This window comes from Ooceraea biroi, chromosome 2, assembly GCF_003672135.1.
Source record: "Ooceraea biroi isolate clonal line C1 chromosome 2, Obir_v5.4, whole genome shotgun sequence".
In the NCBI taxonomy this organism is placed as follows: domain Eukaryota; kingdom Metazoa; phylum Arthropoda; class Insecta; order Hymenoptera; family Formicidae; genus Ooceraea; species Ooceraea biroi.
This window is the reverse complement of record NC_039507.1, coordinates 13,619,130-13,642,975: the sequence shown is the minus strand read 5'-3', so window position 1 is coordinate 13,642,975 and position 23,846 is coordinate 13,619,130. Positions and strand designations below refer to the sequence as shown.

The 23,846-nt window shown below is 30.3% G+C and overlaps 2 protein-coding genes across 4 annotated transcripts; one reads left to right on the top strand and one right to left on the bottom strand.

Annotated features, from left to right (window-relative positions):
* Nucleotides 1-605: 605 nt before the first annotated feature.
* LOC105279988 lies at nt 606-12,429 on the bottom strand. Of its 3 annotated transcripts, XR_894035.3 has the most exons (11): nt 11,690-12,429; nt 9,930-10,049; nt 9,672-9,789; nt 4,202-4,466; nt 3,966-4,079; nt 3,606-3,696; nt 2,211-2,356; nt 1,371-1,503; nt 1,201-1,291; nt 924-1,099; nt 606-754 (listed from the first exon to the last, which is right to left on the bottom strand). XR_894035.3 is itself a non-coding variant. In XM_011340132.3 (10 exons), the coding sequence occupies exons 3-9, from the start codon at nt 9,775-9,777 to the stop codon at nt 1,238-1,240; spliced, it is 909 nt and encodes a 302-aa protein (XP_011338434.1). In that variant the 5' UTR covers nt 9,778-9,789; nt 9,930-10,049; nt 11,690-12,428; the 3' UTR covers nt 606-754; nt 1,201-1,237. The 3 variants fall into 3 exon arrangements, 2 of the variants coding, with proteins under 2 accessions (XP_011338434.1, XP_011338436.1); XM_011340132.3 differs by lacking the exon at nt 924-1,099 and having other exon boundaries at nt 11,690-12,428; XM_011340134.3 differs by lacking the exons at nt 924-1,099; nt 3,606-3,696 and having other exon boundaries at nt 3,947-4,079.
* A 3,809-nt stretch (nt 12,430-16,238) lies between these two features.
* Nucleotides 16,239-23,030, top strand: LOC105285273 (UDP-glucuronosyltransferase 2B1). The gene is made up of 6 exons (XM_011349391.3): nt 16,239-16,541; nt 16,952-17,188; nt 20,354-20,761; nt 21,084-21,312; nt 21,460-21,679; nt 22,015-23,030. The coding sequence occupies exons 1-6, from the start codon at nt 16,320-16,322 to the stop codon at nt 22,301-22,303; spliced, it is 1,605 nt and encodes a 534-aa protein (XP_011347693.1). The 5' UTR covers nt 16,239-16,319; the 3' UTR covers nt 22,304-23,030.
* Nucleotides 23,031-23,846: the final 816 nt, after the last annotated feature.

Here is a 23,846-nt window from a genome sequence, read left to right as displayed (position 1 = left end):
GAGAGCGACGATTTTCCTTCTCGCAATCGTATTTTCTCATCAAAATAAACGATATTGCAAAGTTAGAAGGAAATCGATGAGGAAGCCCGTCTCCTTAAGTATTACCAATTTCGCTAATAAGAGGTTACTGAACTCCAAGTTGTTAAGCTATAAATCTAAAGTGCAAGTATACTTGAGTTTAATAAGACCTATAGCGACCTATGGAAGAGAAACATGGATCTTACCCAAAAAGCAAGAAAAGACACAGAAGGCTGAAATTGAACAAGCATTGTCCGATGGTAAGATATAACTTAATTGTGTTCAGAGAAATTCGATAGATATAAGAAAATTCAGTATCAATACTGGCCGTTCTTATTCGACCTTCCACACTGTCCGGACATTTGAGAACGATATCTCAATGCATTTTTGTCTATCTCCTTCTTCGAATAAAGAATATTGTATAATGTTTTTCTCTTATTGTTAGTGTATTTTCCAAGGTAAATTAGTCCTTAATTTAAATGTATCGATAAAAGTAACATAAACTATCAATACTACAAGATGCTACAGAAATAATTTGCTCACCATTTAGATGGGAGAGAAAGGTGGGCGATTAATCGAATTTGATGCCTTCATAAAAGTACAACATATATTTATTTCTCACAGAAAAGTAGATAACTTGATAAGTTGATAACTTGATCTAACTTCGCGCAATTGACATTTCCAACCATTTCCAGTACGTCTTCATGTTCTGCATTTTATTCCTAGCACATAATTTCTAGAACAAGAATTGCCTTCTTGATCTTACAATGGCACATATACTCTCTCAACAATTTTTATTTTTGTTATATTATATGTAACTGCATTAACAAATTTTAGTTTTTTATAAAGCATGCATGTTTTTAAACATATATATTTATCTGTTGTATACTGTGATATCATCTTACAATAGAACAATTTTATAATTATATCCTAATAAAGATCATTTTGATTATATGACATCCGCGGATATATCCTTTCCATAACGATTATAGATGTTTAGCAGGTTCCGCGAAAATATTTCAGTTTGTAAGATATTAAATGTAAATTAACAATTACTTTTATATGTACAGATATAGAAACACTACAAAGTGAATATATGTATATGTATTAAATTAATAATTTTATGCAACAAGTTATTTGAAAACGGAACAGTTTCTGTCACTTATTTGTAAGTTTACTCACATATTTTCAGTATACTATCAGATGATTGATACTGGTATCACTTCTGTACAGAATATATAACAGTAAAGTAAGATACCGATGCAGTACACAACTGTAACAAAAATATTAATTTGGCTTCCAAAGTATGTTATGTTATATATGTGTCGCACATATATCTAATACACTTTTACCGAAGCAAAGCCCTCTAAAGATGTTATAAACAGTCCACCTATTTTGATAAAGTGCATCTTACAGCTTCTTTGCAACAGGAACAATATGAATTTCTGTATGCGTATAGGAGCCGTATACCACTGAATGCTGTATCTGGAAAATAATAATCAGTTAATGAGATGATTTGAGATATATGCGAAATACATGAATAAGCAAAAACATTAATATTGAAGTACATGCTTTACAGGTTATGTAAATAATTATTAAAATTACTTATATATATATATATATATATATATATATATATATATATTATATATTATGGATCAAACCTGGCAGATGTCGATGTTCAGACATGAAACTTTCTAACAAAAACAACTGTGCGCTAACGGGATTTGTTAGACTTTAAAAAGACAGTTATTATTCTTATTAGAATCAAATATGAAGTATGAATAAATTAAATTCGCTGCAAAAAATGTCACCCCAGCCAAGGTTTGAACCTGGAGCCTCCCTCATACCGTGCGGTCGTCTTACAAATTCAACCACTGGGGCATGTGGCGACAATCATATTTGATTCTAATTAGAATAATAACTGTGTTTTAAAAGTCTAACAAATCCCGTTTGCGCACAGTTACTTATGTTAGAAAGTTTCATGTCTGAACATCGACATATGCCAGGTTTGATCTACTAAAATATAAGCAATTTTAATGACTGACTGGCGATTTAATAATTTCTACAGTAAATAATTAATTTCATCATGTTTATTATTCTACTCTGATATGTTAACACATTCTATGATATTATTGATATAATAGGAATCAATGACAAATTAAGTTAAATGTTTATGTGAAATATCTTACGCAGTAGAAAACATGTTGCTGTAGTGCTGTATAATTTCTTCACCGCAAGAGTTCGACAGATAATAATATACAAGTATAGCAGATGCAAATATAAGATGCAATAGAAATTCCTCTACTTTTTCTCGGAGCAATGCAGTTTCAAGTAGCTAGAACAATATAATTTTTACATTGCACATTAGTGCGAGCGCGCGTACGCACGTATGTGCGTGCTACATATTTATATGTCATAATATAGGTATACGTAAAATGGAAAATACGTAAAATGTTTTTCATATTAAATACTTTTGATTTTTTATTAAAACTTGGTGGACATCATATTGATAATGTGATGAATTTAAATTTCGTATACGCATGTATAATTAAACATTAAACTGTCCAACACTATTTTTGTAACACGAGTGTGAATAGTCATTTCCGATGTAGTTTTGCCTACTAAATACGAATCCGTTGTCCAAATTTTTCTATCACGTCACAATTTTGAGAAAAATGGCGTCCAGAGACCAAAAAAGATGATTTTGAAGGTTTTTATAACGTTGTAGCAGAAAATTTTTTCCTAAATTTCGTTTACGCCATGCGAAAGTGTCAACTTTTTAGCTCTAAAATGTGCGTTGTTTCGTTTCGGTATGATTTTTCATTCTCGAGATATATTTCACAATAATTCGGGTTCTGAAGATATACGACTAACTGCACAGAAACAACAGTGTTGCTTATAAATGCGGAGCAGTGATGCTAGATTAGAAATCGAGCACCATCATTAGATGAAAACATATGCGCGCGCATATACAAGTACCCACACAATATGATATTCTTTTATCTTTTAATCTTTCTGTCTATTGTATTCTATCAATTTTATGTTGCTTTTGTAATATGATTCTATTATATTATACAATAAATGTAACAGCACTTACTTTCCACATAACGCAGCATTAAGAAGGAATGACTTTTCCATGGGAAAAAGAGCTATTTTCAAATTACTATATCTTGAAAACGTAAAATCACATTGAAATGAAACAACGCGCATTTTAAAGCTAAAAACTCACACTTTCACATGGAATAAACGAAATTAGGAAAACATTTGCTGCCGGTGCTCTAACGTCATGAAAACTCGCAAAATCGTAGTTTTTGGCCTCTTTGACGCCATTTTTCTTAAAAGTGTGACGTGATAGCCAAATTTGGACAACGGATTCGTGTTCAGCAGGCAAAAGTTCATCGGAAATGACTATTCACACTCGTGTTACAAAAAAAGTCAATTTTGTCAGTGTTATTCTTAATATTTGTTTTATTTGTTTTCTATGTATATTTTTGTACATCTGCTGTTCCATTCAGCTTACATGTCCTGTTGAACTGCTCATACAAGAATACACAAAAATTGCAAACCTTTGTTAAAGAACTTACTTCATATAAACTAAGGCATAAACAAAGTACGCTTATCACAATTAGACTAAAGTATGTTCCATTAAAAGTAGACGTAAATAGGTCAGACAACCTTAACAAACATAAGAGAAATTTATTTCACATATACAAATATTTAAAAAATAGGAAATATAGGTGTTCCAAAATTACGTGTATTAAGTATGGCATTGCGACATATCTGAGCGCGCAAATTTTAGGTAGGTTTGATATTAGTAAACTTCAATCATTCACTTCTAAAACCTTTACACATTATATCGACATTTTTGTTCTAAAATTTTTGTCTTAGAAAGCTCATCTGCGCTAGTGTTTTCGGATCATCGTACATGTGTAACAGAAACGCACTCAATGGCTGTGCGATGGACATCCACTGCAAGACATAACTTCTTCTCGATCATCTTGTTCCTCAGATCAGTTTTTTCATAAATATTTAATATCATTGATTGTTCTATACGGTAACTACAAATAAATTTATTATTGAAATTATGTACAATATTTCTACATTTCTACTAGTATAATAGATAAAAACCATTTTACTCATAAACACAATTGTTACGTCTATTTTTACATTTGTCTCTTACCTAGCAATGCTAAATAGTCCGGAAATGTGTTTAAGGTATGCACATACTATCATACCTCCTCCCACAAGCGCAATTATTGCAACGTAAACGAACGCATATGTGTGTAGCAAAAGTAAGTAAAAATTCTTTTCTTTATCAATAAAATATTCAGTTACGAATTGCATATTGTAAAGTGGTCGAGATATATTTACGAGTAGAAAGGTGCTAAGAATCCGCGGATAAATTGGCATAAGAGTCATAATAAATGCGCAGCACCCCGCCATTACTGTAAGGATATTTTAAAATAATTGATAAGAGAGTTTAATGAATTAAGCTGGTATTTTTTATTATCTCGAAATATTGTTTTATAACGTAAATTTCAGTTTTTCTATCGTTTAAGTAGGGTAAATTCGGGTAAGATGGCAATAGTTTTTTAAAATGCAAGAAACATACGTTTATTTTTGTTATTGTTTAATAGCATTTGGCACATTATGATCACTGAAACTTAAAGTACATCTACTATCAAAATTAAAAAGAAAATAATTATTAGGAGTTTTATATTATCAAAATATTACAACATAATCATCTGACTTTTAGGGAAATGATGGCCATAGTATTACAGGACAGTTAGCTATACATATAATTTCACATATTTAGTTTTATTTTGACAACATTTATTTTGAACTGAACTCTTATACATAAATAAGCAAAACGCATATTTTAATATTTTAATACATAAATAAACAAAAACCTTGTAAAATATACAGGGTGGGGCAATAACTATTACCACCTTAAATATCTTCTAATTTATAAGGTCCAGAGGAAAATTTATGTAATCAAAATTATACGTTACGAAGGGGGCTAACATATGGCGATAATAATTTTTGTCCTGGTGGAGGCGCTTCGAAGATATCAAGGTCACCTTCATTTTTTTTAATGGGTTCGGTATGTTTTTTTCCATAATTTCATAGAGGAGCTTAAAACAAGTACGGAACTCATAACACAAAATTATTGAACAAGAATAAATGTAAATGAAAACGATAAAAAATACATTTTTTTTAATGAAACTATGTTATTTTATTACGTGACGTTTTATCTCTTATTTTATTATTAATGTTTATAAAAGGTGTTCGAAGTGATGGCCATTACTATCAATACAACACTGGATTCTTCTGATCACTGATTGGCTTGCTCTTCTAATAACGTCGGGAGCTATTGACGCACAGGCTTCAATGATCCGTTGTCGCATGATTTGAGGTGTAGACCATGTCTTTTAGGATTCCCCATAAAAAGAAATCCAGTGGTGTCAAGTCTGGTGAACGAACTGACCACCCTACAGGACCTCCACGTCCAATTCAGCGATTTGCAAATTTTTTTTAAGTTTATTTCTCGCAACTAATGAAAAATGAGCAGGGCATCCATCATGCTGGTACCACATTGTTCGTCGTGTGATTAAAGGCAGGTCTTCTAATAAATGAACCAAGTTATGCTCTAGGAAATTGGCGTAGCTGTTGCCATGTAGATGTCCGTCGATAAAATAAGGACCAATAATTTTGTTATCTATGATACCACACCATACATTCAAAGACCATTGTTTCTGGTGTTCAATCTGCCGCAGCCAATGAGGATTTTCCACTGCCCAGAAATGCATATTATGTAAATTAACATTCCCGTGATTAGTAAATGTTGCCTCATCAGTAAATAACACTGTATCAAAAAATGAGTCATTGATTCGAATCTGTTGTTGAGCCCATTGGCAAAATTCAACACGATTTACAAAGTCCATTCCATGTAATGCTTGATGAAGGCTGAGGTGATATCGATGGAATTTGTTAATGATGCAAGATGCGGAGTACGCTCCTCCGATTAATACCAGATTCTCGTTCAATTTGTCGCGAACTAATGTGCGGATTTTGAGCCACCATTGTGAGAACTCTAATTTCATTCCCTTCCTTAGTTTTTCGCTTTTCACGCTCACTTTTACGTGTATTTAAGGGGGGAGCCTGCTTTAGAACGCTGAAAATAAGGTATATTTTACGAATTGTTTTTGGAGAAACTATACAGCGGATCATTATAAAACTTTGATGCATTTATTAGTACATGTTTAAAGATAAAAAAAATTATTTTTTGATTCGAATATATCGCTTGTAGAGGTCGTCCTGGAGAAATCTTAGTGCAGCCGCGTCGCCGGCATTGCAAATTGGTGAGCATTCTCCTGCCTCCAAATTTCGTCTAAACTGAAAAATTGAAATATGTTCTCGTTATTTATGAATTCCTATCGTCGATGAACCAAAGAAAGAAGAAAAAAGTTGAAAAGTGCCAAAATGGTGGAGCTTAGAACACAAAAGTACGATTTTTAGGCAAAGTTTTTGAACTTTTTCATGCAAAAATAATTGTTTACCTTAATGTTTTTATGAATATTAAAGGTTCATCGACGATGGGAATTCATAAATAACAAGAAAATATTTCAATTTTTCAGTTTGGATGAAATTTGGAGGCAGGAGAATGCTCACCAATTTACAATGCCGGCTGCACTAAGATGCCTCCAGGACGACCTCTACAGGCGATATATTCAAATCAAAAAATAATTTCTTTTATCTTTAAACATGTGCTAATAAATGCATCAAAGTTTTATAATGATCCGCTGTATAGTTTCTCCAAAAAAATTTGTAAAATTATACCTTATTTTCAACGTTCTAAAGCAGGCTCCCCCCTTAAGCTATCGGTTTGTCTAAGTTTATCACACACATTTTTAAATGTTCGACGCGAAGGCTGAGTGCGATTAGGATATCGTTCAGCGTATAAATTTTGCGCTCTCACTGAATTTTTTGACATTCTCCATAAATGAGATCATTCTCCATCATGTTGACTGGTTCTTCAAATGAATACATCTTGCACGATTGACTTATCTATCGATACTACTTTTTATGTTTATCTTATCCTGTGAGCTTATTAAGATGGCCTTCAAAGGGTCTTTGTTTTCATTGAAATAAGTTTACGTCACTATTTATTTTCATCGATGATCCGTTTGAAGAACAAGTTGATCCTCATTTATGAGGAATGTCAAAATCAAAACATTCCAACAAAACATACTAATACTGCGTCATTTCGTATATCTTTTAAACGTAAATTTCATTTAATATAAAAATGTATTTTTTATCGTTTTCATTTACATTTAATCTTGTTCAATAATTTTGTGTCATGAGTTCCGTACTTGTTTTAAGCTCCTCTATAAAATTATGGAAAAAAGCATACCGAACCTATTAAAAAAAATGAAGGTGACCTTGATATCTTCGAAGCGCCTCCACCAGGACAAAAATTATTATCGCCATATGTTAGCCCCCTTCGTACCGCATAATTTTGATTTCATAAATTTTCCTCTGGACCTTATAAATTAGAAGATATTTAAGGTGGTAATAGTTATTGCCCCACCCTGTATAATTATATATTATATTGCATATTTCAAAATTATAATCTTTATTTTTTGGAAGAAAACAAACTAATTGTTTCTATAATTAAAAAAAACAATATTACTTATTTAGTTTTTAATTAGTATTATTGGTATAGTCGGCTATCTTACCCAAACTGTGAGGAATAGATGGCCATAGTATTTATAAATAAATAGTAATAACGACAATACAAATTATAGGTCAAATTACAATTTATGTACCTTTATTATGAATCTGACGTTGAATACGACAACTTAACTATAATTTATTTCACGTTATTGCAGCTTTTAGTAAACACATGAAAAACTTTGCAGGCAGTCGAAAGTAAAAACATTATACATTATTCACAATATTGTTATTTCGAATAGTGTATGTGCCACGGTCTTATGTACAAGTCTGGAAACAATGATAGTAGAGATAGATCCCCTTAATGAAGTTGTTTTTACTTCTATTTTCAGCCATAAGGTGCGCGATGATGGAGGGATGTCATTATTGCGACAAAGACAGAGTAGCAATTCTCTGTCTGTTTCACTACATCCCTCAATAGCAGCGACACATAGCGACAAATACACGAATGAAAAACTGCTTCGATAAAATGACTTCCCCACCACTGAAAATTCGACTTCGTTTCCAGATCTGTATATATTTGTATATAAGACAGTGATATGTACATTGACTACAGTAAATATTAATTATCTTTGAAATTGACTACCAAAACGCACTATTTAACAATTATTGGAGAAATTACAGCAGCCTATGGCCATCTCTTCCGTATGGCCATCATATTCTAGTTTATCCTATTCTCTACTTATCGTACTGTAGACCACGTATCACTGTAGACATCTTTTAGAATAATATTAAAATTGTCACAGTAATTGTGAAAAAAAGTATAAGATGTGCGCGAATTTTTTATGCATAGAAACATGATTAAAAATTTCGATTTTTTATTGTTTTATATATTCTTTATAGTTTTGTATATACACCAGAATTAAACGTTTGTTTGAAGAATAAGAAATAAACTAATAATTATAAAAATATATTAAACAACAAGTAGGAGGAACAGCTGCATTTTTCTGAGAGAAACAAAATAAGATATAATTATAATGTAATCTTTATAGTAATAATTCCAATAAATAACTATAAATGTTAACATGTTCGCTATCGGACCTCGGAGAGAGAAACCGTCCACCACAGATCACGTTATATACAAGCACTGGAAGCTAATCTGTTTTAATAATTGCGAAAGTGCGAAAATGCATTGCAATATAGCGACATACTCTCACAATCAATCTATCAGTTATAAGTCATCAGTTATTAGTTATAACTTCGGTTATAGCTTCAAATTATTTCCAAATCTGCTAATCTGCCAAGTTCTGCGTAGATTTTGTTTATTTGCGAAATCAACAAAAAAAACTGTTACCGTCACACATATGTGACACAAACGTGTTAAGTAAAAACATAAACATTAACATTAATATAATGTACGGCATTATACATATATATTTAGTGAAACACAATATATTATTAACAGGTCATAAGTACAAGTTGTTTTTTTTATCATATAATAAATAATTACTTTAATTAATTTTAATTAATTCATAATTACAATTGAGATCTCTGTTACTTCATTCATGATATTCTCCCCGTCGCCCAATCAAATAATTACTACTTATTCTGATATTAACGTTTTACATTGGAAATTAGTTTTCATATGACATTACTGAAAATGCCAGAAACGAAATTGCAGGATACCACAATGCATATGTGATATACTATGTACAAAATGTCAATCGCTTATCGCACTTTTAACAAGCGAGACGAAAAGTGGTGATGCTATTGCTCCCGGCAGTAAAACAGTTCAAACGTTTCCATATTTCTGTAATACACTTGCAACTAACTTTGCTTAGAATTGTTTGGTGTCCCTTTTGATTTGCATGTTTATACATTTATATTATAATAACTATATATATATTAATATTATAAATAACTTAAGTGCGTGCGCTCGCGGGCGGAAGTATAGGTGTTATTCAATACTTTCTTACATGTAACTAGAATTGTGATATATTCCGCGCTGTTTGCATATTTCTTTATTATAGCGATTTCGTTTTCGTCTTTTAAGTCGTTACAGGCATGCTGGAGACACTCCATAAGAGATTTCACCTATCGTATTATATTAATAATATTAATATTAGGCAATTTGTACTTGTTATTTTGACAAAATTTGTAATTAGTGACGTATACATTAAACATAATTTATCGGAAGATGTTTAGAAGTATATTCATGTAAAAGGTCAACTCACAACGTCTATGTTAATCTAAAAAGAAATTTGATGAATTACGCAGGAAAGACAAAAGAAAATGTTAGACAGAATTTTTATAATAAAATCACTAGTACATTTGGAAGTTATAAACGGTGTTAGCTGCAATTAAAAATTTATTACAGAACTATAGTAAAAAAAGTATATATGTATAATATATCTCTTATTTTAACATATCTATAACATATCCATTATAACACTGTTCAACAAAAAATGATTTTTTTTCGAACATCGGAACGAGACTAGTCGTTTCTTAGAGTTTTTTGGACACTGAACATGAATCCGGTTTCCAAATTGCTCCATCACGTCATTTTGAGACATTTACAATTAGAGTTTCAAAAAAGGACTATTTTAACAATGTTCATCATAGTATAGCTACAAAATGTAACGTGCTAGAGAAGTTTAATTGCAATCAAAATAAAGTATGTTTTTGGGACTTTCAAGCCTCAGAAGGAATTTTTGGTGTCGATCATAGTTTATAAGATATCCTCGGTTAAATATGAAATATATCAGAATACAAATAATTCGGGTCCTTCAGTTAGTTAGCGCCCCCCTCCCCCCCTCCACACACACACACTAAACACATTAAACACATTATTTAATTTTTATCCGTTATACTAATTCCAATATTTTGTATTTTCGATAAGTATTGGATGTTGGATGGATTCATATTCAGTATCATGAAAGACATCTATACATTAATTTTTGTAGCAATCTAAACATTTTTTTAAGTTTTATCATCCATCACATTTAATCCACCATTTCTAATTTGACAATTTTGACACTTGATTCGTATTCAGCGACTTAAAAAACCCTTAAGTTTAAAACAATATAATTGAAAGATACATTGTCTACGATCTAAGTCACAGTTAATTTCTGTAACAATACATCTCATATTTAACCATGGATATCTTATGAACCATAATTGACAAAAATTCCTTTTGAGAGTTGAAAGTCCTACCAACGTATTTTATTTTGATTGTAATTAAACTTCTCCAGCACGTCACATTTTATAACTATAATATGATGGAGTTTGTCAAAATAATCCTTCTTTGCAACTATAATTGCAAATTTCTCACAATTGTGACATGATGGAGCAATTTGGAAACCGGAGTCGTGTTCAGCATCCAAAAAACTATAAAAAACGACTAGTCTCGCTCCGGTGCTTCTTTTTTTTGTTGAACTGTAATTATAAAATATCAGTTTCTGTTGATGTAGGTTTTGTTAATAGGCAAACCTAAATAAACTTTAATTATTTTTTTGCATAATTTTAATACAAATTTAATTTTTATATGTTTGTTCGCGGATATTAATACAATTTATAGCAAACATAATTTATAGGAAATTTGCGCAAAGATTAAAAAAAAATTACCTACTTTTATGACATAAACTTTAAATTGTAATCCAATTTGTGTCATTTGTTGTTATCAATTATAAATATTATTAAGTAATTTATTAAAATTATTTAATTAAAAGGTATTATAATTTATACATATGTTAGAAATATACATTATCCAATTATATTTTCTATATTGATATATTGATATAATAAACATGCATAATAGCAAAGTTACAATTGTATTATACTATATTTTAATAAATAACGGTAATATAAGAATATTTTAAATATTGCTTGTTATTGAACAATTATTACAATAATAGAAAGACGTAATGCTTTATTATAATAATATTTAATGCTTTATGAAGTAATAAAACAAATCAATATATGTACACATACATACCTGAAATATAATAAAGCTATTTGTAACAATCAAAAACACTGAATATTGAAATCGGACAAATTTTGATTGGTTGTAGGGCCATATGCCAATAGCGAATAGCAAAATTCGTTGGATTCTAAAATGTTCAACTATACAGATCATTTCTCTTTGAGCATTCAACTACATCTGAGAATATGTTGATCGGGGTTTACATCTCTTATTTTCTGAAGTATACGTCGAATATTTTAGAATATTTTTCATTTAGCATAAGGTAATTTACCTATGGGGCAAATTATCTAATTGAAACAATTTACCTTATTGCTTTAAAATGAACACAATTTTTCTTAAAATTTGTCATAAACGTATGGACATACGTATAACATAAAATATTAAATACGACGTAGTAAGTAAAAGCTATGATACTATGGAAGTGCTACAGAGCATGTCATATAATGCTGTCGAAATGATACAGAAATAAAAATGCTATAGAAATAATTTTCGCGCAACTTGCGCGGGAGAGAAAAGTGAGCCGTTAACCGATCGATTTGACGACGTAATGATAGTACAACGGATATGTGTTTCTCACAGAATAGTAGTCATGACAGGATATCTTGCCCAAAGTTCGCGCAAGCGCAATTGATTTTTCCACGCAGTACATCTTCGCGCTCTTCATTACAGTTCACGCATTCGTATCGTATACATGTCTCTGAAAAGAAGCGTTACCTGGTTAATCCTACATACACATCAGTTTTGATATGACGGTAATTATGTAACATATCATTATCTGCGACTTATTACGTTTGTAAAGAATGTTGAATTGCATCCTCAAATGTCGTTTTTTTGCAAAACTCATATTTAGTGGATTGTAACATATATTCGCTTTTTAGTGTTTTTGATCATCACGTTAGTTTTATGGAAAAAGTATAACATCGTTTTAACGCAAAAAGTTGTGATATCAACATATCATTTCGATTATTGATAAGGTATAACATAATTATATTTTATAAAAATAGCCTTATTAAAAACAGCTTCTATGAAAATAACGATGTCACAAAATACCGCCAGTTGTAAATACAAATCTTCATATAAAATATATGACACGAAATAAGTTATTTCGATTCATAATTGTAATATATTTACTATATTACGATTTCTACAAAAATAATATCACAAAATGCTATAAATTGTGAATGCAAATGTTCATACAAAATGTATCACTCGAAATATCTTGATTCAAAAGTTTATGTAACTGTATGCTTTTCATTCTATTGCAACCAGTTTCTACAAAACCAGGTAATACAAAAATAAACAAGTTTTCCTACACAACATAATATATAACATGAAATCAGTTATCTTGAATCACAAATTCATAGTTGTCACATATTTATGAAAGATATATTTTTCAAATGTAATAAATACAAATCTATTTAATGTAAGAGCTTGGCGTTTCTGGAATAACTCATGTGATATTATGTGTGATATTATAATTGAACTGTGATAACCGTGAATTGTATACACTTATATAAATCATATAATTTCTAAGTTGACATTAAATAATGTCACATAGTTTGAAATCTAGTAGCCAAGTTTTTTGTATTAATTTATATACGTAAAATATGATAAAACTAATCGTAGGAAGAAAGACACAAAAGACTAAGTGCATTGATTTCATGTATATTTTTGAAGAAATAAATTTTCATAAACACTTTTTTAGAAAGAACGATACGATTTTATGTACTTGGCGTACATACTTTTTCTTTTTTTAAAAAGATTTTTGTAGGGTAAAAATATACAGAATATATCATTGACAGAGCGAGATTTAAAATTTCGGTTTTATTTACTCTTTTGTTGTATATATTCACGTTTTATATTTAATTCAGTTCTACTTCAAATTTGTATCTTATATTATTAGTAACACAATATCTCTCCTACAGTTACATGGAAAATATGAAACGATTGTCCAGTGAATATCGAGATCGTGCATTGCCACCATTAGATCTAGCGATATGGAACATTGAATACGCTGTTCGTAATCCAAATGGTTCAGCATCGCCGGTCAGATCTCAGAATTGGATGGAGAAGAACTTGATTGATATCTATGCGATTCTAGTCCTTAGTTTGGTCGTAACATTGGCAGCTGTAGTCTTTGTAATGAAGATACTGTACAATTATTTATATAAGAGTATTGCATCTAAATTATGTAAAGACAAACAAATGTAAACTATTAGATAGTAATTACGTCATTTTCGTTATGCATTAGTTATTATAGTTAATAGCTATTAGTATGTAATTCGTAAGCAATTGTTTTTATTATTCTTTTATAGCCAGTTTAATAAAATGAAATACAGTAATATTACATTATTAGAATATAACTAGATTAATATAGTACAAAAATAAATTATGCTAAATATTTGTTAAGTTTGAAATGATAGGTATTTGTGCCTCTTCATTTAGCTCATATAAATAGCTTATCTCAAAATCTGGTGGTGATGGTGGTCTGTTACTGAATCTTTAACAAGTGGGATGTAACATTTCTCATTAAATTGTTAAATTTTTATAAGTATTTCTTTATTCTTAAGATAGTTACTTCCGTAATTTTTAATTTCCGGATTGTAATCATAATCTTTAATATTGAATTTCGGAAATGTTTTGCTATCGCAGGTTTTTTGAAGCTATCCTTTTAAGCTTTTGTTACATAAATATTCATAAAATTATAAAGAACTCTGAAATAAAATAGAGATATTAATTAAGCGTCAGGATTGGTCAATCCTAAAATTAATTTTTCTACTTTTTTATTTATTTTTAATTTTTTTAATATAATACCGATAATTTTGCTTATCGAAAACTCTAGACCACTTTGAAAGAAAGCACACAAGCTATGGAACTATTCAATCTTTAATATCGGCTATGGAATTAGGTAGTTGTTAAATGCATCTAAGGTGGTGTTAATCACTGCATTTAAAATTATATTATATTGTAGAACTTTTACGTCGTTAATTTCACATATCCGCTATCGAATGTCCGCAACGCTGACTATATGTTGTTTGTTGCAATCATTCGATCTGCTGCCTGTTAATCTAATCCTATTAGGTGTGCAAATTAATTCGGTACTTTTTTTAAAGAAATTAAGATTTTAGGAAAAAAATATATACATATAGGTCAATCTTCGAAATATTTGCCATGATTTTCTAATACTTTTTTGCAGCTATTGGAAAATCGATTGAATCTCTTCTTCTGAATTTCTTCTCGAAAACAAAAACGTAAGGTGCAATTTCTTAAAAGCTAAACATTGAATTTGCACACCGAATACTTCCTAATAATGCTTCCTTACTAACTAACGGTAATTATAAAAAAGATTCAATATTTCACCGGTCAAGTAGAAATCTACGTGTAATTTTAAACTGTTTCCTGCAGGTGATAATATGATTATGCACTGTCGGTGCATTATTGTTGATTGGTAATACGTAAACCATATTTATCAATACATTCACGTACGTACGTAATAGAGAAGAGAACCTTTAAGAAAAGAAGAAAAATATTGTAAATTTCGACACTAATGATTTAAAGATATTAAAAGATATTCTATATTGTAGTTAAAAATTGTAATAAATAACCGGAGAACACTTATAGTATCTTTAATTATATTCAATTGAAACTACTACTATATTTGTTTAAAATATATTAGATTTATAAGTATTACTACTATATGTTGAACACTTCGCAGTTTGACAGACATCGAAACAATATAATTTAACTTTTTTGCAACAATGTACATTTTTATTAAACTATGAGAAAAATGTTAAGAACATATTATTTTATTTGTATTTATTTACTATAATTAGTATGCTTAGAATCTTATAAAAATTTTTAATTAAATAATATTATATAAACAATTCTTACTTTAATAAATACTATATTAATTAAATTTAAAATAAAGGATTAAAATTTAAAAAAGAATAGCCACTTTACTTGCTTTCCTATTTCGAAATTATTATGTATCATTTGTATCACAATACATTTGTATCGCATATTCATAATATATATCACATATGTAATATCGATTGCCGATTTGTTTATTATGTATCGATATTGTTGATTTTGTAAAAATTCATATGAATGTTGTTCCAACATTACGATAAATAATCGCAGCTATACTTGCATAAATACTGCCCATATTCGTACATTTCAGCTAGCTTTTACTTTTTTTATGCACATATTTACTATAAATGCAATTCATATTGCATATATACGTACTGGAAATGGTTAACAGTTTATCACACTGACTCTCATCATGATAATATAATCTTAAAATGCAAATAAAGTCAGCTGCATTCTCCAACAGCATCGCACACATGATAAATTGTTATATTGTTATAAAGTATAATTATTGTACTCAAAATTGTTATGTAATCAACGCACATCATGTAATCACAATATAAATATGGTATAACATTCGTTATATCACCAATAGTATCATCAACGTTCATGATAAATTGTTATCACCAATAGTATCATCAACGTTCATTATTTCAAGGTTGCCTATTCGCTTGCGGATATTAATAGAGACAGGCTGACTTACCAAGAGCATTCTGCTCTGAAGTGTCGACGCGTGAGCGCAGAATATTTAGTTGATCTTGACTTTATCATAACAATGTCGAGATATATATTACTTTTGTGTATTTTATCAGGACTCGTGGCCCTATCGACGGCTTCGTTGTCGATTTTGCTGGTGCAACCTCTTACGTCGACCAGCCATCACATCTGGACGATGACTTTGGTCAAAGGATTGCTCCAAAAAAATCATCGTGTACACGTAGTGAGCATCCACGAGGCCAACGTCAACGATGATTTGGCACGGAATTTGACATACACTGTAAGTAAAAATTACCAGCAAACACAGTTATGTATTATATTGTCGTAATAAACTGGTATGTAACAAATAATACAAGAAGAATATTACAAGTAACGTACTTGTAATGTCCCACTTATGTAATAGTTATAAAGTATAATTATTGTACTCAAAATTGTTATGTAATCACAATATAAATATGGTATAACATTCGTTATATTATATGTTACTTCCACATTGTATAACTGCTATAATCTGTTTGGTGCGTTATTTTTAACGAGCAAAATAAGGAAATTATTGTAATCGCGAAGTTTTTATTCAAAACATTTTCCAAGATTTAACGCCTTTTAAAGAAATTTTAGTTGCTCCTTTCATGTTCTCATTCTATTCACTGTTATTTATTACTATCAGTTTATTACTATTATTATTATCAGGTTTTCGAGGATGTGATGAAAGAGGTACACGAAACCGACGTTAACAATTTAGTTGCATTGCGGAACCTCAATGCATTTTATTCCGCATACTTTGTGTATTCTTGGAGCATTGCTGCATGTGAAAAAATAACACAAACCAAAGGGGCGAAGGAACTTCTGGAAATTATCAAGCACAATGAATTTGACGTTATAGTGCAGGATGTTTCATTACAACAATGCCTGTATGGATTATGGGAGGTAAGTAAAATATGTATGCATTATATACATATACATATATGCAGTGTTGGGAACGTTACTTAAAAAAAGTAACGCGTTACCGTTACCGTTATTTTTCGTAAAAAGTAACGCGTATCGTTACTCGTTACCAATTTTAAAAAGTAACTCGTTACCGTTACCGTTACTTAAAAAAATAACGATTCGTTACTTTTTTATAAAATATTTAAATAAAATATGTACTTGATTAAAAAATGTAATTATTTTTATTTTTACACAGTTGGAAAATTTGTGTTTTCTTGTTAAAAAATATGCCGGTTAACATTTTTGTGTTAAATATTTAACACATTCATGTGTTAATTTAACATGTTGCTGTTGTGTTAATTCAAGTCAAGTGTTAAATTTTTAAAACAACTAAAAAAAGTGTAAAAATTACACATTGTGCACCTATTTTTTATTTTACACAATAGATATGTTCCGTATTATTAGTGACAAGTTTTATCTGTTAAAATTTACAGAAAACTATGTTGAGAGTAAAGATGTATGTAAAAATAACTTTTTTTTCGAGTTAATTTTATCATTAAAAATATGTTGATTTTACACAAAATTTATTTCAAATTACTTCGCAGTTTGCATTCATTTTGGGTTAAAATATTAACATAATATTAGTGTCACCATTTAACATATCCATATTATGTTAAATTAACACAAAAATTTATGTGGACCGTTTGGGACATGTGATATCTGTTAAATTTAACACAAATTTTTCACCTGTGTATATATGTTAACATTTTATTCATATATACATATATATATATATATATATATATTATTTTAATAATAATAAATTGGTTTTGCGAAACTCTTGCACTTATAATTGCACAATGTTTTACTTAAAATGATAACACTAAAATTAATAAGTAATAAAAAGAACTTAATTAGTAACTAATGAAAAGAACTGAAAGTAAAGAGCTGTTGCCTGAGTGGAATCTGTGCGTTCATTCTGCTGATTTATTGAGTAGAGATAAAAATTAAAATAACGATAAAAGTAACGGTTAAATTCGTTACCGTTACTGTAAAAATGTAACTACGTTATCGTTATCGTTACAGACAGCAAAAAGTAACGATCGTTACCGAAAAATAGTAACGGTAACGGTAACGACGTTACAAGTAACGCGTTACTTCCCAACTCTGCATATATGTATACATATGTGTCCATGTACATATACGTGAGTTGTAATTTTATAATATATTTGCGGCATTATTTGCAAATCTAATTACAAGTGCATAGATACAATACATACATAGAGCATGTTACGAGTTACTGATAACATCAGCATTACATAATAGTAGATCACAGTCTGACGTAACACGACAATTCTAAATGCGTGAGTAATCGAATCAATCGAACGTAAAAAAGAGATAAAAAAGAGTAGAAAAGAGACAGCAATAGAAAAGAGATGCGGATAGTTATGCTAGAAGTAATTGCTTGTGATGAGAAATCAGAAATCTCAATTAATCGGTTATAATAATTTGATCGATTGTAAAACTTACATAAGAAAAAGTCTTTGGATGAACTTTTCCTTTCGTTAAATTTATCAATATTCCTTTAAATATGTAAATTTTACGTTTGTTTGTAATATACAGGGTGTTTCCTAAGTAAGTAGACAAACTTAAGGAGGATATTCCTTGGCTTATTTTAAGAAGAAAAGGTCATATAAACATATGTCCTAAACTGCTTTGTTTTCCAAAAAAAGTACATCACTGTTTTCGTTCACTTTTCGGATAGCGTGCTTTAAATCCAGTAGATTTTTTTCTATGGGGACAGCTTAAATCTTTAGTTTACGCTACACCTATTCAAAATGAAGAAGATCTCAGAAATCGCATAATAGATGGATGTGAAAGAATACGTAACACTCCAGGTATTTTTGAGCGTGTACGTCAATCAATGGAAAGGAGAGTTGAGGCGTGTATCATGGCTGCAGGTGGACATTTTCAGCAGTTACTGTGATGTTATTATTTTTCTTTTTAGTTACTATTTTCTTTTTCGTTATAATTTTTCTTTTTGGTTACTATTGTTTTTCATTTGTTTCATTTGCAATAACACAAACTGTTCTATAATAAACGAAAAGTGAACAAAAACAGTGATGTACTTTTTTTTGGAAAACAAAGCAGTTTAGGACATATGTTTATATGACCTTTTCTTCTTAAAATAAGCCAAGGAATATCCTCCTTAAGTTTGTCTACTTACTTAGGAAACACCCTGTATATATAAATATGTATATATTTTCTAATCTTATTTTCAAATAAGACAAACATAACTCAGTTTCAAATAAATTTATATCTCAAGTTATATCTTAAATTTAACGCAAAATGAGTCTTAAAATTTTGTCAAAACTTGATTTGCGAAGAGACGTTTATCGTTTGCAATTTAGGTGTATATATATGGACATCGAGATAAATGGTATTTTTCTTAGGCATGTACAAAAGAAAATCTGCGACATCTGCGAGACACATATGAACAGACGGAGCATTGCCTATTTTCTCCTAACGAAAATTGTCTCTCGACAATTGAATAATGAGACTGCGATAGAAGAGAGAGATGGATAGTCTCTCTCTCTCTCTCTCTTTCTCTTCGTGCATACACCGTTTAATAACATCGGAAAATATGGAAATAGAAGAGCACTTCTAGCTCAAGTAAATATAATTTATTGTTTGGCAAAATATGTGCAAATATAGTAAACATACACGCGCCTACTTACATCTGTATTTTATATACATATAATAATTATATTCACATAGACAATAGTTTTTATTGTTTTTATCATTTTATGATTTTATTTAACATGTAAAACTTTAATTTGTTTAATTTACAAATTTAATATAATTTTGCGTATTGCACTTTCGAAGCATTTTTGTATATGATACAATTAAAGTAAATAAATAATAAATGATAAAAGATATAAATTAAATTAATAAATTGCTGTATCTGCTGTATTTGAACATGACAACTAACAATGTACATGTGCGAAGAGAGAGAGAAAGAGAGAGAGAGAGAGAGAGAGAGAGAGAGAGAGAGAGAGAATACGTACAATCTCTGTTTCTATCGCACATTACTCGCCAAAGCACATGTTTTTAGCGGCATGTCTATTCATATAAGTCTATGGCGATATCATGATATATTTCCAGGTTGCAAAAGGCAAACCACCTGTAGTAGGCTTGATCCCGTTCGGTCCTGCACCTTGGCTGAACCATTATATAGGCGGCCCACATTACCCTAATGTGCGATCTTACATATATACAGGCTCGAAACCTACGAATCTCTGGCAAAGAACGTTAAACGTTCTTCATTTCATCGTAGATGATTTTATCCGATACTATTATTTCCTGCCTGCTTGTCAGCAGCTTGCTGAGCAATACATAGGTCACGAAATTAGGCCTTTACAAGAAATAGAGAAAAACATTAGTATTGTGCTGATCAATACTTATCCTACGTCCGACGGTGGGATTCCGTTGCCGCCAAATGCCATAGAGATTGGTGGGATGCATGCTCAAATGCAGTCAGCCGTGACTGGGGTAAATCCAAGATACTCCGAGGTAACACGCAACAAATGCTTTTTTGAAGAATTCATGAAAATATTAATGAAAGTAACAGCAGAATGTTTTAAGGAAAACTGAAAAAATTTTGTTTATAAATTCCGATATTAATAAATGATTGGATTAAACAAATTCAAGGAAATATGTTGCTCTTTGTCTAGATATAATTAATTAACATTAATTTTCATTCTATAGCTAATTAATTAATTTTTAAATAACTAATTAAATAATTGTTTAATTTACAACTACTCTGTTATAACACGCATGTGTTAGTTGCAATATGTTATTAAAATGTATTTTCTCATCCTTATCTCTCTCGTAGAGTATGCGGAAATTTCTTGATGAAGCAGAGAAAGGAGCCATCGTAATATCGTTAGGAACGAATGTTAACTGGAGACATATCGGAATAGATAAGCTAAAGGTTGTCGTACTTGCTCTGTCGAAACTGAAGCAACGAGTACTCTGGAAATTAGACGATGAGATGTCACAATTAGTCACAATGCCGGATAACATAATGTCCGTTCAATGGCTTCCTCAAAACGATGTATTGAGTACGTTCTTCGATTTATTAAAAAATAGAAAGATCTATTACATTAATATAATAAGAAAATTCTCACTTAGCAACAAAATATTTTGGTTTATGTCAGAGTTTGACTTGATATTAGATTTGCAGTTTACTATCATATGCTTTTGTGCAGATCATAAGAACGTAAAAGCAATCTGGACGCACGGCGGTCTTCTCAGCATGCAGGAAGCCATCTGGAAAGGTATACCAGTGGTCGGGATGCCTTTCTGCGTAGATCAAGTGTACAATATAGAAAATCTAGTAGTCAAAGGTGCAGGTATACGCTTGGATTTTGATACATTATCCACACAGTCCGTATCGAATGCACTTGAAGAAATAGTTTACAATAAAAGGTACGACATTTGCTATCGTATTATATCGTACAATGGTATCATATCGTAGATGTTGTTAATAATATATAACGTATTTTAATTGAATCGCAAATAATTAAATTAATCGTTAAATGAATAAAACAGTAATATGCATAATACCATCTTTATGAAATAATTATCCAAAATGATATGCATATAAAATTATGATTTACTGTGAAAATAATGATCCGAAATAGAGTGAATTCTAATTAGAATTAATGTTTTGTTGTACTCGATAATCTTTCTTGCTTAATTAAAACATGGTGCAAGTTTGTGTATTATATAATATTATTAGTAATACAATATCTCTTTTGCAGTTATATGGAAAATATGAAACGATTGTCCAAGGAATATCGAGATCGTTCATTGCCGCCGTTGGATCTAGCGATTTGGGGTATTGAATACGCCGTTCGCAATCCGAACGGAAATTTAGCATCATCAATTAGATCTCAGAGCTGGATGGAGCAAAATCTGATCGATGTCTATGCAATTTTGTTTCTTGCTCTTGTCGTAAATTTGTTATTTAATTTCTTTGTACTGAAAATGCTGTATAATTGTTTTTGCAAGAGCACTCCATCTAAATCACGTAAAGACAAACAAATGTAAACCATTAAGATATTGATAGCTTAATTATGTTATTAGGTATAATAATGATTAAGATATTAACATCTTATTGTTATTATATCTATGTTAATATGAAGAACTATTTATACAAAATTTGTAAGTAATAGCTTCTTCTCTTATTGTTTTGTTATTATTGATAAAATAGATTCTATATGCCAACATGGATAAGGTGATAATAGTAAACTTAGTAAAAATATAGTATAAGTACAAATATAGTACATAAATATAGTACAAATATAAAAAAATAAGTTACTGCAACGTACATTTATACAAAACTTATATCGACAGTCGACAGACGAAAATACTTTTCGTGCGTAGCAGCTATCGCAATAAGTAAAATATATATAGTAAGATACATGTATATGTATATGTACGTTATATTTTATACAAGAATTTTTATATAACAGTTTGTATGAATGTAATAAAAAGATATATTGTTAAAGTTCTTATAATCCAAGACTATGGGTGCGATTTCATAACAGTTCGCGTAGAAAAATATTATATGCTAATTTATACCTAATGAGGTTATACATTTTTTATTAAAACCTTAAATTTTTATAAGTATTTTTTCTATTCTAGAGATGTTTAATTCCGTAATATCTAATTTCCCATTTCAATAGTCATTATATCTTGTATATAATCAGAAAATTAATTTTGAGTATGTTACCAATCTGTATTGCATAAATAAATAATTGCGTGCATTTTGAAAGAATTCTATAATTTCCCATGTGGGTTTCGCTAATAACTCTTTTTCAAAAATTCATTTATATTATTGCGTTAAATTATCGAACGACGCAGCATTGTGAGATTAAACGATAGTTATTATTTCCTTCAAAATACATATTATAAATATAAATATGAATAATATTATCGTTTAATTCTCCGTATTCTCATCTACAATATTGCATTATGTTATGGATTACGTTGCATTATTACATGGAAATTCAATTTTTCATCGGACAAATTTATCGTGATCCTTCGTATCCCAACAAATTGTTCATAATAGTCCCTTATACATATATATTTTCATTCCATTTATGAATGTATAATTATGAATGTATAATATGGAATAAAACGAGAACGATTCTCGCGGAGAGATGCAGGGCAATATGGACGCCAGTTCGAGAAATCACTTCGTTAATGGAGTTCAAGAGTTTCTACCCCAAAACGAAATCGCGATCGTGCGCGCGTTGATCCTTTTTTCTCTCCCTGCTCGATATTCCTTTCGGAGCTACGCGGAAATGGTTTTTTCGGCATATTGATCCTAGATACACACGCCGAGGGCAGCCTCAGTGCTATTATTTCTCGTAATGTGCACTGACCTATCCTCCAGCACCCGTGTTCTTTAGCCTATCTTTTTATTTACGAGCCGATCGAACGAGCTCGCTAAAACGATCCCGCTCGGATGATGTCGTTCCTTGTATTCAACGATCGCGATACCTTAACTAGAAAAGGGCAGATCTCCAAGCGACGTGATTCCGCTCGCAATAAACCGCAAGTATCGGAACAATGCGCAACCAGATTG

Coding starts and splice junctions, on each gene's coding strand:
- LOC105279988 (XM_011340132.3), bottom strand. CDS start 9,777: ATGGAGTGTCTCCAGCATGCCTGTAACGACTTAAAAGACGAAAACGAA. Junction 3,697..3,965: donor GTCCATCGCACAGCCATTGA/GTGCGTTTCTGT, acceptor ATGTTTGTTAAG/GTTGTCTGACCTATTTACGT. Junction 2,357..3,605: donor TATGCCTTAGTTTATATGAA/GTAAGTTCTTTA, acceptor ATATTGTTCTAG/CTACTTGAAACTGCATTGCT.
- LOC105285273 (XM_011349391.3), top strand. CDS start 16,320: ATGTCGAGATATATATTACTTTTGTGTATTTTATCAGGACTCGTGGCC. Junction 16,542..16,951: donor CACGGAATTTGACATACACT/GTAAGTAAAAAT, acceptor TATTATTATCAG/GTTTTCGAGGATGTGATGAA. Junction 20,762..21,083: donor TAAATCCAAGATACTCCGAG/GTAACACGCAAC, acceptor TCTCTCTCGTAG/AGTATGCGGAAATTTCTTGA.